Source organism: Phascolarctos cinereus, unplaced genomic scaffold, assembly GCF_003287225.1.
Source record: "Phascolarctos cinereus isolate Bilbo 61053 unplaced genomic scaffold, phaCin_HiC Scaffold_2;HRSCAF=192, whole genome shotgun sequence".
In the NCBI taxonomy this organism is placed as follows: domain Eukaryota; kingdom Metazoa; phylum Chordata; class Mammalia; order Diprotodontia; family Phascolarctidae; genus Phascolarctos; species Phascolarctos cinereus.
Window position 1 is genome coordinate 2,494,174 of NW_027555625.1, and position 17,205 is coordinate 2,511,378.

A 17,205-nucleotide genomic window follows, 5' to 3' on the forward strand; every position below is an offset into this window, starting at 1 on the left:
CCTTCTCCAACAGGATTCATTCAACCTGTGGGATTGGGGAAGAAAACGACTTCCCTCCACTGGTCTCAAACTTCAAGTGTAAATGCATGATGTGTTCAGATGGCGGCACCTAGTGGCGACAAGTGGTACAGCTCTAGGAAGGATGCAGTCAAGATCAAAGACAGGTTCACTCCCTTTCAACGTTTATCAAGCACCTGTTTTGTTTATCAGCAGTGCTGCTAGGTAGCGGGGCAGGGGAGGTACCAAATTAAATGAGAAACTAGACCTGCCCTTGTAGAGCTCTTTTTATGAGGCTCTGAATTAAGTCACCACCATCTGGTGACTTTGGATTAGGAAGAGTCCTTTGATGCTGCCCAGTGCCTGAGCACATGGTAAGCACTTAATAAATGTTTGACTGCTTTTCAAAGCATCCTTCAGAGGAAGGACCGGCAATATCCAAGAAGGATGGTAAATTCTCAAACATGAAATGCTGAAGATACAAATTCCCAAGCTGCCATACGCCCATGCCTCTAAATTCTGACTTAAAACTCAAGCTTCACCCTGGGCTTCTGGGCTCTTTTTGACTGGGCATATTTACCACAGTAGCCCACACCCCACACCCTCCACAATGCCTCCCTCCCATGTACATTCTCCTCCTCCTTCCTTTCCAACTACAGCTCTGAGAACAGTGATCAGGTAATCAGTTCAACCCCATCATTCCAGGAAATGGACCTATCAATCAATAGTCCCATGACATCACTCACCATCCCCACGACTTCTCTGTGCAGAACCTCCTCCTTGGTCCCTACTCCCCTAGAGGAGTTATCTCCTCATCAGACTGTAAGTTCCTTGAGGGCAAGCACTGTTCTACTTGCTTGTATTTGCATCTCTAGTGCTTAGCACACTGCCTACCATATAGTAAGCTGTGATAAATGCTTTCCATTATTCACTGGTGCGTACAGATACTTACAAATGCACTAAAGAAATACAAATGGCTGGTTCCAAAATGCCTAAAGGCAAAGGTCATTACTTACAGGGGAGGAGGGAAGACTTCCTAAAGATGGTATTTGAATTGGGCTTTAAAGATGGGGAGGAATCTATAGTATAAGCCAAGGCCCAGAGGCTGGGGGAGGTTCCAACACTGCAGAATGCATGGAGGGGAGAAATATGAGATAAGGCTGAACACACAGGGAAGCAAGAAGACCTAGACTGCCAAGCAACAGAGCCTGAACTTTCCTTGGGGACAAGAGGAAGAAACCGAAGTGTTTTGGACAGAAGAATGAACTGACCATACAGGCTGCCAGAATGTGACATAAGCCATCAGTAGGGGGAAATACTTTGGATTTTGGAAGGGGCCAGCAGGAGCCACAGCTAGTTGTCATCTAAGGTGAAAGAAAGGGACCGTGTTTTGGGCCCTCTTCTGCACCAGGAATCTGACTTTGTGAGCCTCTCTCTTGGGTTGAGTGACAGCTAAAATCATGGCCCCTGTGCCTGGAAGTATCAGCTCAGATCTCTGTCTCTGGGATCAGAGCACCAGCTCCATGGTCCAGCCCCTTGCCCTCAGTACGGCTCTAAGATACTCTATCCTGAGTCCAAGAAACAGCCATGTAGACTTCTGCCCTACGGGTCCAGCTCTAAAGTCCCCTCTCTTAAGAGGGGAGGCACCAGTCCTTGAGTCTTAGATCCTTCCCTCTGGAGTCAGAGTGACGGTGCTGGGTCCCTGTTCTTCCTGGGGTTAAGTCTGAGATCCCAATCCCCCCATTTCACCTCTGGGGTCTGGCTGCTGTGGGATTACCTAGCCCACACATATTCCACAGTTCCTGCTCTAGTCACTTTCCTGTGAGCCAAATTTGTGATCTTGTGCAGGAAAGATGAACCAACATGGTTTCTCCTTGGATTTCCAATCACTATTCAGTCTAGGGGGAATGGGGAATGACTAAAAAAGTTGTGGTATATAATTGTAATGGAATATGATTGTGCTATAAAAAATAACCAGGATCATTTCAGAAAAACCTGGAAAAGACTTCCATGAACTGATGCAGAGTGAAATGAACAGAAGCAGAACACTGTCCACAGAACAAATGTGAATGACTTAGCTGTTCCCAGCAATACAATGATCTAAAACAATCTCAAAGAACTCATGCTGAAAAATGCTATCCCCACCACCAAAGAAAGAACTGGGGGGGTCTAAATGTAAGCCAAAGTATATGATTTTTCACTTTCTTTCTTTCTTTCTTTTTTTAGCTCAAGTTTTCTTCCACAAAATGAATAATATAGAAATATGCTTTACATGACTACACACGTATAACCTACATCAGATTGCTTACTGTTACAGGGAGGGGGGAGGACAGTGAGGGTATAAAAGAATTTGGAACTCAAAATTTTTTTAAAAATGAATGTTAAAAATGGTTTTTACATGTAATTGGGGAAAATAAATTACTTTAAAAAATAAAAAGAAACCATGAAAAAACTATATTCATACAGTTCCTGAGTTTGTCTTGGCAGGTATGCTCCCAGGTATTTTACACAGTCTACAGTTATTTTAAATGGGGCATCTCTTTCTTCTTATAGGGTTCCGTTGGTAATAGGTAGAAATGCTGATGATTTATGTGAGTTTATTTTATATCCTGCTACTTTGCTAAAGTTATTGTTTCAACTAAATTTTTAGTTGAATCTCTAGGATTTTCCAAGTACACTATTACATCATCTGCAAAAAGAAATAGTTTTATTTCCTTATTTATTTCCCATTCTTATTCCTTCAATTTTTTTTCCTTTATTGCTATTGCTAGTATTTCTAGTATGATATTGGATAATATTAGTGATAATGGGCATCCTTTCTTTCACTCCTGATTTCATTGGAAAGGCTTCTAGATTATTCTAATGCCAGACAGTGTTTGCTGATGTTTTTAGGTAGATGCTTCCTATTGTTTTAAAGAAAAATTTTATAGCTATGCTTTCAACTGTTTTTAATAGGAATTAGTGTTGTATTTTTCAAGAGCTTTTTCTGCATCTATTGATATAATCATGATTTTTTTTTTGCTTTTGTTATTGGCATAACCAAATACATTAATAGTTTTCCTTATATTGAACCAGCCCTGAATTCCTGGTATAAATCCCACTTAGTCACAATACATAATCTTTCTGATATATTGCTGTAGTCTCCTAGCTAATACTTTAGTTAGGACTTTTGCATCAATATTCATTAGTGATATTGTTCTATAATTTTCTTTCTCTGCTTTTGCTCTTCCTGGTTTAGGTAACAGGAAACATACTTGTTTCATAAAAGGAGTTTGGTAGGACTCCTTTATCTATTATTCCAAATTATTTAATATTGGAATTAGTTCCTCTTTCAATTTTTAGTAGAATTCATTTGTAAATCTATCTGGTCCTAATGCTTTTTTCTTAGGAAACTCATTTGTGGCTTGTTCAATTTCTTTTTTTTCTAAAATAGGTTTATTCTAGAATAGACTCATTTCTAAAATAATAGGTTCATTTAAGAGGAAATTCTATTTCCTCTTCTGTTAATCTGGGCAGTTTATATTTTTCTAACTATTCTCCCATTTCACCTAAATTATTAAATTTATTGGCACATAATAGGGCAAAATAACTCTTACTAATTGTTTTAATTTCATCTTCATTAATGGTATATTCACCCTTTTCATTTTTGATACTAGTGATTTGGTTTTCTTCTTTTTTTAAGTCATATTAACCAATGGTTATGTATTTTATCATTTTTTTCCTCATAAAACCAGCTCTCAGGTTTATTTATTAGTTCAATGGTTTTCTTTTGATTTTTACTAATCTCATCTTTAACTTTCAGGATTTCCAATTTGCTATTTAATTGAGGATTTTTAGTGTGTTCTTTCCCTAGCTTGTTAAATTGCATACCCAATTCATTGATCTCCTTTTTCTCTATTTTATTGATGTATGCATTTAGAAATAGAAATTTTCCTCTGAATACTGCTTTTGCTATATCCCTTAAGTTTTTGTATGTTGTCTCATCATTATCACTCTCTGATTTGTTCTTTGATCACTTTCCTTAAGATTAGGTTATTTAGTCTCCAATTATTTTAATCTGTTTCCATAGTTCTTTATTAAATGTAGCTTTTGGGGAGCCAAGATGGCAGAGTAAAAAGGTAGTCGCTCTCACCCTCCCCTATCAACCTCTGAAAACCCAGAAAATATCACCCCAGAACAGCTGGAACAGCTGGAACTAGAAGAAAGAAGGAGAACAACAGTGCAGCAGCCCAGCAAACAGGTCTCCCACTGCCTCAGCAAAAATAGGGGAAGCAGCACTACAAAGGGCCCCAGGTGGATAAACACCCTACAGCATTCATCTGTGAGGAGCTGAAGTAAGCAATTTAGAATCTTCCTAAAGTCTCAGCCTTGCTGATTCCAACCCAACACCAGGTAAGCTGTGGGAACCCTACAGTCTCCAAATGTCAACCAGAAGGAGATCCTGAAGCCCACATGGTAGAGCAGGCAAACACCAACACCTGGACCTCCAAGTGCCTCAGTGAGGGTGGGGGAATCAATGGGAATCAGCCTCAGCACTCTACCACAAAGGAATCTCCCAGCGCATTAGCAGAAACGAGGGAGGCAGCATTGCAAGGGGCTCCAGGCAGATAAGTACCCTGCAGCACCCATCTAAAAGGAGCTGAAGAAAGCTAAAGGAAAGGAAAAGCAGGCAACCCAGAATTGCCTAAAAGTTCCAGCCTTGCTGACTCCAGCCCAACATGAGGTAAGCTGCCAGAACCCTACAGCCTCTAATTGCCAACATAAGAGGCCCCAGCACACAAAGCCAGTGACCAAGACCTAGGCTGCCAACACAAGAAGCTTGGGTCAATGCCCTCTGTTCCCCAGCAGGAAAGTTTGATCTCTTTAAAGACCAGGGAATAAAGAAACCTTGAGTAAAAAGAAACATACTATAGATTCATATTATGAGAAGAGTGAAGATCAAGACAGAAATTCTGAAGAGGGCGACATTGTCAACAAACCCACATCTGCAACATCAAAAGGGAACATGAACTGGTCTGAAGCCCAAAAAATCTTAGAAGAGCTCAAGAAGGATTTTAAAAGTCTAATGAGAGAGGTAAAAGAGTCCTTAAAAAATACAACTGGCAAACTGGAAAAAAAATGCACTGAAAAAAACAAATCCCTTAAAAATACAATTGGCTAACTGAAGGAAGTACAAAAACTAACAGAAGAAAACAATCTGTTAAAAACTAGAATTGGACAAATGGAAACTAGTGACTCTATGAGAGAGCAAGAATCAGTCAAACAGAAACAAAAAAAGTGAAAAAATAGATGAAATCATAAAATGCCTCATTGGTAAAACAACCGACCTGGAAAATCGATCCAGGAAAGACAATTTAAAAATCATTGGGCTACCTGAAAATCATGATGAAAAAAAGAGCCTGGACAGTATCTTTCAGGAAATCATAAAGGAAAACTACCTGGAAGTCCTAGAACCAGAAGGTAAAATAACCATAGAAAGAATACACCGCTCACCACCTGGAAGAGATCCCAAATTGACAACGCCAAGGAATATGATAGCAAAATTCCAAAATTACCAGATGAAAGAGAAGGTGCTGCAAGCAGCCAGAAAGAAACAATTTAAATATCAGGAAACCACAGTCAGGATTACGCAGGACTTTGCAGCTTCTACATTAAAAGACCACAGGGTGTGGAACACGATATTCCGTAAAGCAAAGGAGCTTGGATTGCAGCCAAGGATCAACTACCCTGCAAAAATGTGCATCATCTTCCAGGGGAGGAGATGGATATTCAACAAAATAGGGGACTTCCAAACCTTCCTGATAAAAAGACCAGAGCTCAACAAAAAATCCTTATCTTCAAGTACAAGATTCAAGAAAGACATAAAAAGGTAAATGGGACAGAAAGATACAAAATGTTGTTAATAAGGGCGGACTGTTTACATCCCTACAAGGGAAGATGACACTTGCAACTCTTGAGAACTGTATTGTTATCACACCATGTTAAAGGAGTATACATAAAGGGGGTAGATATTAGTTGACTTTGATGTGACATAAAAAAAAATCTAATCAAGTGGATTAAATGGATCCAAGTAAGTGGATTAGTCTGATCTTAGAAAATGAACCGAGAAAGGAGGAGGCAGAGAAGGGTAAATTACATTATAGGAAAAGACAGAAAATCCTATCACAGCAGAGGGAAAGAAGGGAGTGGGGTGAGCATTGTTTGAACCTTACTCTCATAAGATTTGGCTTAAGAAGGGAATAACATAATCAGTTTGGTATAGAAATTTAACTTGCCTTAAAGGCAGTAGGAGGGAAAAGGGGAAAGAAGGGGGGGAGGGTAGAAGGGAGGGAAGAAGCAGTGAGAGTAAAGGGGAAGAAAGTGGAAAGGGATAATAGAAGGGAGAAGAGACTGAAAGAGGTGGTGGTCGAAAGCAAAACACTGGGGGGGGGAAGGAGAAAGGAGAAAGAAAAGCATAAACAGAGGGAAAAATAGATGGAGAAAAAGACACAGACAGTAATCATAACTGTGAAAGTTGAACTGCTATTTTTTTTTCTCTTCTGTTGAGTTTTGTTTCCTCTTTCTGGTGGTACCTCCTATTGGTTCTAATTCTTCCTTACAATATCACTAATGTGAAAATTTGTTCAATAGGAATGTAAATGTATAACCCATAACAGATTGTGCACCGTTTTGGGGAGGATGGGGGGGGGGAGGAAGGGGAGAAAAATTTTAAACTCAAAAGCATATGGAAGTGATTGTAAAAAAATAAATTAAAATATATATAGTTTTTTATTATGTTATGAGCTGAAAAAGATGCATTTAATATTTCTGCTTTTCTGCATTTGGTTGTGAAGTTTTTCTATACTAATATGTGGTCTATTTTTGTAGATGTCATGTACCTCTGAGAAAAAGGCATATTCCTCTTCCCATTCAATTCTCTCCAGATGGCTATCATGTCTAACTTATCTAAGATTCTATTTATCTTCTCAACTTTTTTCTTATTAATTTTTATTAGATTTATCTATTTCTGAGAAGGGAAGGTTGAAGTCCCCCTCTATTATAGTTTTGCTATCTATTTCCAACTATAATTTACTTTTTCCTTAACAAATTTGGATGCTATAGCATTTGGTGCACATAGGTTTCGTATTGATATTACTTCATTATCTATGCCACCTTCTAACATAATGTAGTTTCTCTGCTTATATCTTTTAATTAAATCTAATTTAGCCTTACCTTTGTCTGAGATCATACTTGCTACCCCTGCTTTTTTTTCCTTTACATCAGCCAAAGCATAATAAATTTTACTCCAGTCCTTCATTTTTCCTCTATGTATGTCTCTCATTTGTAAATGTGTTTCTTATAAACAACTTATCATCAGATTCTGGGTTTTGATCCATTCTGACATCTATTTCCATGTTACAGGTGAGCTGTTCTCATTCACATTCAAAATTATAATTATTAGTTGAATATTTCTCTTATTTTCCCCCACTGTTTTCTCTGTCTCTCTCTACCTTATCCCTCCTCAGAAGTCCAATTTACTTCTGACCACTGCCTCCCTAATCCAAACACCCTTCTAGGAGTCCCTCCCTTATCATATCCCCTCACCCATTTATTTTTCTGTAAGTTAAGAAGACTTTTATACCAAACTAGATGTATATGTTATTCCCTCTTTAACCCAGTTCTGATAAGGTTCCCATAGCCCAACTGCCACCCCTTCCTTCCCTCCACTGTAAAAGTTCTTACATTCATGCATCATTTGTATGAGATAGTTGCTCCATTTTACCCTTCTTGTAACTAATTTTATTTAGCATCATCCCATCACACTCAACCCCAAGCCGCCTATGTGTATACTCTTTCAAACTACTCTAGTAATGACATTTTTTTTTAATTACAGTCCAGGGATACCTGTCCCATTCTTTCAAAAACAGTGATCCACAAATCACACCTGTTAATCCGTATGTTGGGAGTTTGACCCAACAGTACCAAGGCAGGCTCCCCATTCATCTAAGACTCAGGATAGGCTCATTAGGAACACTAGGTGCTTTCCTATTATCTCGCCTCGTTTTGGATGTCAACTCTCCCTTAATCACGCCAAATGTAGGTAGGTCATAATGAATTGGACTAGATTCTATGGGATCAGATCTAAGAAGGCTCTATAGAGGATCTGACCTTTTACAGTGGGGAAGAATTTTATAGGGAGGGAAAAAAGTAGGAGGAGCCATTCCGAGCACAGCAAAGAGCCTGAGAAAGGCAAACAATCAACCAATAAACATTTACTAAGCTCCTACTATGTGTCAGGCTTTGTTCTAAGTGCTAGGGAAACAAAAAAAAGGTAAGAAAAAATCCCTGACAACATGCAAACACAAAGTGAGCTACATGAAGGATAAATAGGAAGTAATTAACAGAGGGGAGGCACTAGAATTAAAAGGGTTTGGGAATGACATCCTATAGAAGGTGAGATTTTGGGGGGCACTTAAAGGAAGCCAGGGAGGTCAGTGGTCTGAGCAAAGTGTTGGGGGTGTGGCAGATGATTAATAATAATTGAGTAAATACAATCCAAGCTATATGATTTATCAGCAAAACAGGCATAATAAACAGGTCAGTGGACTCCACAGTTAGTTCAAAGACACTGAATACAGAATGAGAGTTTTTTATGCATTGAAAACAATTAATCAAGACCAGTTAATTAAAAGAAAACAGGATGCAAGCCAGGACACAAAATTAGGCAATCTGATTTCTAATGGGAGGAAAGATTAAGGGCTTTCCAAATTGAGAGAGGAATGTTTATTGAGTATGGGGCTCGGGGGAGAGGGGGGGAAGATAATATGATCAGAATTGCACTTTAGTGACTGGATGAAGGATGGATTTGAAGCAGACCCACCAGCAACTATTACGATAATACATGTGTAGGATGACGAGGGGCTGCACTGGGGGGGGGTGGGTATCAGAGGTGAGAAGGGGGTGTATTTGAGCCATGTTACAAAGGCAGATTCTACAGGCCTTGGTACAGCTTAGATTTGGGGGATAAATGTTAAAGAGCCCAGGATGACTCTTAGCTTAGGAGCCTGGGGCACCAGGAGGAGAGTGTTGCCCTCTGCTGAAATAGGGAAGGTGGGGGGGGGGGTTAGAAGAAAAGATCACAAGTTGTTTTGGACATACTGACTTTAAGATGTCTATAAAACATTCAGCTAAGATTCAGAAGGGCAGTAGAACATGAGAGATTGGAGGTCAGCAGAGAGACTGAGGCAGGAAAGGTAGCTCTGAGAATCACCAGCACAGAGACGGTCATTAATCCACAGAGTTGATGAGATCCCCAAAGGAAGTATGATAGAGGGAGAAGAGCAGAGGGCCCAAGACAGAACCTTGAGGAACACCTGTGGTCAGAGGGTGTGATCACAGAAGGATCCAGCAAAGGAGAAAGAGAAGGAGCAGACAGGTAATCAGTGCCTAGAGGAAGGTGAGACAAGCCTTGATAGGGTAGTATCTGCAAAAGATCTGTATTAGGTACAAATCTATCTAATAGAAGGATAATCAGGTTTTTTTTTAATTTTAAAGGGTAATAACAAAACATACTTTAAAAAGGTAGAGTTGGAAAATAAATATAAATGTGTCAATAATACAGCACAAACCTTAATGCCACTAGAGGTCAGTAAATACCACTGAAAAATTGTAACTGTATTTTAAAAAAAAAGTAATGCCTGCAAAAGTGATCATGTTTCCATATATTCTGCACGCTTCCATATTTCACAAATCCATGAATGGCCAACATGAAGGCTTGTCCAGCAATCCAAACTGCTGTGTGTGTCTACATTTCTGAAGGTTGCTATGAAGCTAAGCCCTTGGCAATGACCCTCTCCCCAGTGGGGCTTAGGTAGGGCTGGGCAGAATTTGTGGTGTGTGGGCACAGCTTTCAGGAACTTTCTTCTGGAAAACAACAGCCAGCTCAACTTTGCCACCAAAAAAACGTTTGCTGCAATGAGTCAGTTTTTCATAGCATTCCTAAGAACTCAGGTAAGCATTTGTTCATTTTAGAAAGATTTAAGTCTGATGCTTAGCAAGAGTAATCTTCAGTTCTCCAAAAGAACATTGGTTACTCAGTGATCAGGTCCCTGAGGGAGACTGACAGTCAAGCATTTGCTATAATAAATACCATAGTAAGAAATAGCTTAGCATGTCACTAAGCAGAGATTTAGCAGTTAAAGGTATTCAGGAAAGTGTCCTGGATACAAAAGGCACTTAACGAATATTTACCTAATTGAACTAGACATGAGAGGCGAGTGTAGGCAAGCTCTACCACATTAGTGACAGCCTGTCTGACCATTGTCTGGGGACCACTACAGTGGAGTTCAGAGAGGCTGACCTCAGCATCAGAATGGTCAGGGGATAAATGAATGTGGGGCCACGCCAAATTTTAAAGACTATCCAGGGAGAGGATTCTTGGAAGATGGCAGAGTAGGTCAGAAAACTTTCAGCTCTCCAAATTTCCTCCCCCAAAAAACACAGACCATCGCCTCAGAGAAGCAGAAACAAACACGGGGTAAAGCAGTGTCTTAAGGCATTTTGAGAAGACCTCAGGAAAGACCCAACTTCTAGGGGAGGAGGTTCGGCCCGAGTGGGGTAGAGACGCAGCCTCAGCCTCAGAAACCATCATCTCGCCGACAGTGTGGGGATCTGATGGCTGAGCAGGAGGAGATGAAACAACCTTCCACTGTCGAAAGGTGCCAAGTACAGCCGTGCTGACCAGATGCATCCTGGGTCGGGCTGCCGCTGAGGGGGAGAAGTAGCCAGCACACATTTGGTGAGTGCAAGAGCAAAGGGCCCGGACCCTGCTGACTGCGGGCACTTGCAAGAGAGCACTGTTCCTCGGTTCAGTTCCAGGGAAGAGCAGACAGCAGTAGTTTGCAGCCACTAGAGGGACTGCACAGAGCACAACCATTTGTGGGACTGGGGCTGGGGGCCCAAGCTGTGGCTTAGGAGTGGAGAGGAGAGCCCAAATCTGGGCCACAAAGCCGAAGGAAATAACAGTAAGAAGGATCTGAGGCTTGAAGCATCACCCCCCACACCTTGGGACTACCACGCAATTACACTAATAGCTGCTAAAAACAAAATAAACCCCCCACAAAAAAAAAAAGTAAGCAAAGGATTAAGAATCCCACCATAGATAGTTGTTATGGGGATAGAGAAGATCTGGGTTCCTATTCAGAGGACGATCATGAAGCTAAAAAAAGCTCCTTTGTTAAAAAGCTCCTTGCTAATGAGAAACTACTGGTCCCAAGCACAAAAGATTTCTTGGAAGAACTTTAAAAGGACTTTAAAAATCAAATAAGGGGGGGCAGCTAGGTGGCGCAGTAGACAGAACTCTGGCCTTGGAGTCAGGAGGCCCTGAGTTCAAATCCAGCCTCAGACATTTGACATTTACTACTGGCTGTGTGACCCTGGGCAAGTCATTTAACCCTGATTGCCTCACTCAAAAAAAAAAATCAAATAAGAGAGAGAGAGGAAAAATTAGTGAAAAAAATAAGAGCAATCCAAGAAAATCATGAAAAGAAAGTCAACCAACTGGAAGTAGAGAATCAAAATTTTAAGGAAGAAAATAATTCCTTAAAAAAAGAATTGGGCAAAGGGAAGCAAACAATGCTCTAAGACACGAAGAAATAATAAAACAAAATCAAAAGAATTAAATATCTCATCAGAAAACCAACTGATCTGGAGAAAAGATCAAGGAGAAATAACAAGAATAGTCAGACTGCTTGAAAAACATGATAAAAAATCCTAACACAATATTACAAGAAACTATCAAGGAAAATTGCCCTCAAGTTCCAGAACAAGAAGACAAAACCGAAATAGAAAAATCCACTGATTGCCACCTAAAAGAGATCCCAGGAGGAATACTTACAGGAATATCATAGCCAAGTGTCCAAGCTTCCAGGTTAAGGAGAAAATATTGGAGGCAGCAAGAAAAAAACAATTTAAATATTATGGAGCTGCAATAAGGATTACACAAGAGCCAGCAGCTACTATGTTGAAGGCCTGCAGGTCTTAGAATACTATAGTCATAGAGCAAGAGAGCTGGGATTACAACCAAGCGTAATTCACCCTGCAAAGTTAAATATAATCCTGAGTGAAAAAAAAAAAATGGACATTCAATGAACTGAAAGACTTCTGACAAAAACTCCAGAACTTAAGGGAAATTTGACATAACATCCAGGAGAGATATAAGGTAAACATTAAAGATCAATCAGATCACCATAATTATCTGTGTAGTTTGAAAGAAGGGCTTGGGCTGAGCTGAGTATGATGCGGTGATTCTAAAAGAAACAGAACTGTAGGGAGAGATAAAAAGGAGTAATTATCTCCTACAGATGAGACATCGAAGGAAAAAATCAATACAGAAGCAGCTAGTAGAGCACTGGACCCAAGAGTCTGTGTTGGAGAGCAAGGTGTAAGAAGACTGGAAAGGGGGGATGGAGCCAGACATGCAAGGCTTTGAATGCCAGAGCACTTTGATCTCAGAGGCAATGTGCAGATAATGGAATTCACTGAACGGGGGTGACCCTGTCACAGACTTGCATTTTAGGAAAGGCACTTTAGAGGCGGAATGGAGAATGGCCTGGAGACCTGAGGCAGGCAGACCTCCCAGCAGCTACTGCAACAGTCCACGCAGGAGTGATAAGGCCCTGCACCAGGATCAGAGGAGGAAAGAGGGCACATGGGAGAGATGGTGCAACAAAGAAACCAACAGGGCTGGGCAACAACTGGACACGGAGGCAGAGCGAGGATTCCAGGGACTCGCAGGGTAGGAGCCCAAGCAACTGGGAAGGTGGCACCGCCCTTTACAATAAGACGCAAGGGAGGAGGGGGAAGGTTCTAGGAGGAAAAATCCCAAGCTGTTTGAACACGTCAAGTTTAAGACGTCTACGAGACACCCGGTCTGAGATGTCTGAGAGGCATTCGCAAATGTAAGACTGGAAGTCAGCAGAGAGTGGGGCCAGACCGGCAGATCTGAGAATCATCAGCGCAGAGACGGTCATTAAACCCACGGAAGCTGATGAGCTCCCCAAATGAACTAGTCTAGAGGGAGAAGAGGGCCCAGGGCAGGACCCTGAGGGGCACCTACAGGCACAGGGCACGATATGGAGGAGGGTCCAGCAGAGGAGACGGAGAAGGGGCAAAGAGGTAAGAGAACCGGGAGAGAGACAGCCCCAAAAACCCAGAGAGGAGTCTCCAGGAGAGTGACCAACGGTATCAGAGGCTGTAGAGAGGATGAGGACAGTGAAGATGGAGAAGAAAGCCACTGGCTTTGGCAACTACAAGACCACTAGGAAGTTTGGAGAGGGCAGTTTTGCTGGAATGATCAAGTCAGAAGCTAGGCCGTAAGGGGTTAAGAGAGCGAGAGCAGAAAAAGTGGAGTCAGCCTTTCGGAGTTTAGCTAAAAAGGAGAGAAGAGATATAGGAGGATAGCTAGTGGGGACAGGAGAGGTTTTTCTGAAGACAGGAGAGACACGGGCCCGTCTATAGGTACTCAGGAAGGAGCCAGTAGAGAAAGAGAGAGATTTAAAATAAGAGTGGTAATGACAGAGGAAGCCATTTGTTGGAGGAGATGGGACTGAATGGGATCTCCTGAGCAGACAGAGGGGTCTGCCTTGGTAAGGAGGAGAGCCACTTCATCATGGGAGACAGGAGCAGAAAGCACCTGAATGATGGGAGAAGAGGAAGCTCACAGAAAACGGCCTCCACTTTTTTCCTACGCAAGTCAAGGTTCTCAGTTGAGCAAGCCAGGGAAGGGGAAGCCATGGGGTGGAAGAGCCACAGTGGGGAGTGGGGCAGTGGCCAACCAGAGAGGTAGAACGGGACTTCCTGGCAGCAGTGAGCCCAGCCAAGATTGAGGTAACACACTGATAATGGACACTCCCTACCTTTGTTTAGCAGCACATGCGTGTGCAGGTGCAAAGGCAACAAACAGGGGCAGCTAGGTGGTGTAGTGGACAGAGCACCGGCCCTGCAGTCAGGAGGAGTCGAGTTCAAATCCGGCCTCAGACACTTGACACTGGCTGTGTGACACTTAACCCCACTGCCTAGCAAAAACAAAAAAAAAAGACAAAAAAAAAAAAAACAAAGGCAACAAACAGTGAGAAGGACCCAAGGCTGCGGCTTGGCCAGCACAGGTGTCAAGGCTTCAAGAGAGGACAGCAGCATAGAGGAACCTTGTTTCACCAAGGCTTCAAGATGGTGAGAAGAGGACAGAGTGGCTAGCACGTGGGAGAAGGCCTAGGAGAGCACTGAAGGGCCAAGGGATTGGCACTCATGGTGCAGACAAAGGGAAGGTACAAGGAGAGGTTGAAAGCCAATGAATTATGGTGGATGAAAGGACCCTGGAATTCTTGGACCTGGAGATGGCACGTTTCGGGGCAGAGTCGCTGCATTAATTGCAATGGTCCTATTAACAGCAACGGGAAAACTACAGCAAGGCATCTACTTAGGAAAACAGCTTATAATACTTGTTTGAAACCCATTTAAAAGTGGATTGAGCATTTCAGTCCAATTCAACACATTTCACTGTAAAGAAAGAAGCTAAACAAAAAAGTCAGACTCAAGTTGGATGTAATTTAAACGCTTTAATAGAGATACCTGTCAGATGCTACATTAAAGAAACCAAATGTTACAATGATTTTTTTTAATGATCTGCCATTTTTCACCAAAGAATTTCAGTGCCATTGAAGTTGCTAAACAAAAACACATGATATATGTTATCATACAGAACAACAGGAATTCTTAAAAACTAAATGCCAATAATCCTGGCGATGTTGCAAATGGAACTTACATTTACAAACTCTTCACACATAAACTTGGCAATTATAAAGTTCTTCAATGACCAAATCTACCTCAAAAATCAGAGAGAAACCTTCAAGCAACAAAAATTAAGACCCAGGAATGACAAATCTCAGGTCCAAAAGATAGCTTCTCTCACCGTTTAAATTTTCAAACATAAATGCACAACATCTTTAAATCAGTCTGCATCCAAACAGACACAAAATGAACATTTGCCAAATGTGTAATGATGGTTTAGGGAGATAAAATGCTAGCTTGTTTTCTGGAGGCACCTTTTACACTTCATGCAATTTACATGAAACATGACGGCAGAAAAAAGTAACAACAGTTTTAGAGGCATTTCCAAAGAGCACAAACAGAGTAAAACTTCTTGTGTAACTTTCAAAATGAAAAGAATATTTTTTTAATTTTTTAAAACTTAACTTAGAACACATTCTGATATTTTTAAAACTTAAAACACACACCAAGGCCAATCAAATATCTGAACATATTAAGGCAATTTGTAGGAAAGGCTCTGTGACAAGGAGCAGGAGAACCTTCATCTAGAAGAGTTGAGAAACAAGGCAGAATTCAGTGATGCTTGGTGCAGCTTCTACAGAAAAGTCAAAAGGGACGAGTGGGTGGGGTAGGCTCCAGATACATGATAAACCCAAGGGATTTTTAATCTGTAATTGTCGTGCACAAGACCAGTACTACCCAGTACCCTCCTTGCTGATGCTCCCCTCCACAGCCCTGCTGCTCTCAGTGGGCTCCCTGCCAGCACACTGGCCAGAAAATCTGAAAGGGTTCCTAATGCATCACAGCAAAGTTTCATTTTTTTGTGGTTAAGTTCAGTTTTGTCCAATTCTCTGTGACCCCATGAAGGTTTTCTTGGCAGAGATACTGGAGCAGTTTGCCATTTCCTTCTCCAGCTCATTTTATAGATGAGGAAACTGAGGCAAACAGGGTTAAGTGACTTGCTCAGGGTCACACAGCTAGTAAATGTCTATGGCTGGATTATAACTCAGGTCTTCCTGATTCCAAGCTGGAAGCTCTATCCACCACCTCACCCAGTTGCCCCAAAGTCCCAATATCAAAAAGGCATTTAAAAGGTCAAGTGACTCCTTTAAAATAATCTTTTGAGATTTTCCCTCGACACGTGTCAGAACCATGCAAAGCAGCCAAAATCTCTCACAACAAATAATTATCCAATTAAAAAAGACAAATCGGGGGCAGCTACATGGTACAGTGGATAGAGCAACAGCCCTGGAGTCAGGAGGACCTGAGTTCAAATCTAGCCTTAGACACTTAACATGTACCAGCTGTGTGACCTTGGGCAAATCACTTAACCCCACTGCCTAGCCAAAAAAAAAAACCCCAAAAACAAAAAACAAAAAAAAATTTTTAAAAAAGACAAATCGAATAAAAAAACTGAAGCCAGTCTTATGCGTGCCATGTGCTTCTTGCTGCCTTGAAGCCCCACTTAAATCTGAACCTATTAACTATCTTCCATTGCTACTTCAATAAAACTCGCTAAATTTAAAGTTGACAAGGACTTATTTTAGGTGTATCACTGTGTTTACACAAGCCTTAAACCAATTTAAATTTTTGCCTAAAACAAGGAAAAAAATCAATCCTTTAATGCTAATGTAAAGAAACTTAGCAAAACATCCCCTTTTCAAAGTGTGTCTGTTTCTACCATTGGCAAAAACCCTAAAACAACCCCCTGGGAAAGACATAAGACAAACTGGGACTGTGATCGAGCTTAGGTAAAAATGCCAAGTTGGGAATACTTCATGAAAATTGTGATCTTTTCATTTCAACACTAATGTAAAAGTTTAACCAAAATAACTGAAACCACACTTTATAACAAAAAAAGAAAAACAAGAACAAAACCTCCCAGATGGCCAGGAAAGCAAACCATCCTCATGAAGTGAGGTTCCTCTTCAGCTGTCCATCCTCGAACTGAAGAAAATCACTGGAATGTTCAACAGCTAAGGAAAGAAATGGCAGGATTATGTGGTATTTTAATAAAAGAAAATGACAAACACTGTGGCCTAAAAAGGTCACTTTTACCCCAAACATAGGCAGCTCTGCAAAGTTGAGAGACAGCAACCATCCCATCAGACCCATGTGAACTTTGAAGGGATGGTTTTCAGTACTTAGTCATTATCATTTCTGGACGTTATTTTCCAACTTTTAGTCATTAAAATGTGAACAATCATTATCCCCAACAAAGCAGATTTGGAGCCACTGAATCTCACTCTGCCACTCAAGGCTCTCTTCAGAAAGCTTTTACCCAACTGACACTGAGCATACCTACATTAATTTGACACCTGCTTCAACTACCCAGGAGACTTTGCTTTCTCCTCCAAGCAGTCTTAGCAAGTATTGATCGTGTTTCCCTCCTCTTACATTCTC

At 41.2% G+C, this 17,205-nt stretch overlaps 1 protein-coding gene across 1 annotated transcript in view; it reads right to left on the bottom strand.

Moving 5' to 3' along the window:
• Positions 1 to 14,576: 14,576 nt before the first annotated feature.
• Positions 14,577 to 17,205, bottom strand: part of TDRD15 (tudor domain containing 15) — a 41,181-nt gene continuing 38,552 nt past the window's right edge. The window contains exon 4 of the mRNA XM_020967468.2: positions 14,577 to 16,778. Within this exon, the coding sequence (XP_020823127.1) occupies positions 16,711 to 16,778 (68 nt within the window). The 3' untranslated portion in view covers positions 14,577 to 16,710. The remainder of the gene's footprint in view (positions 16,779 to 17,205) is intronic.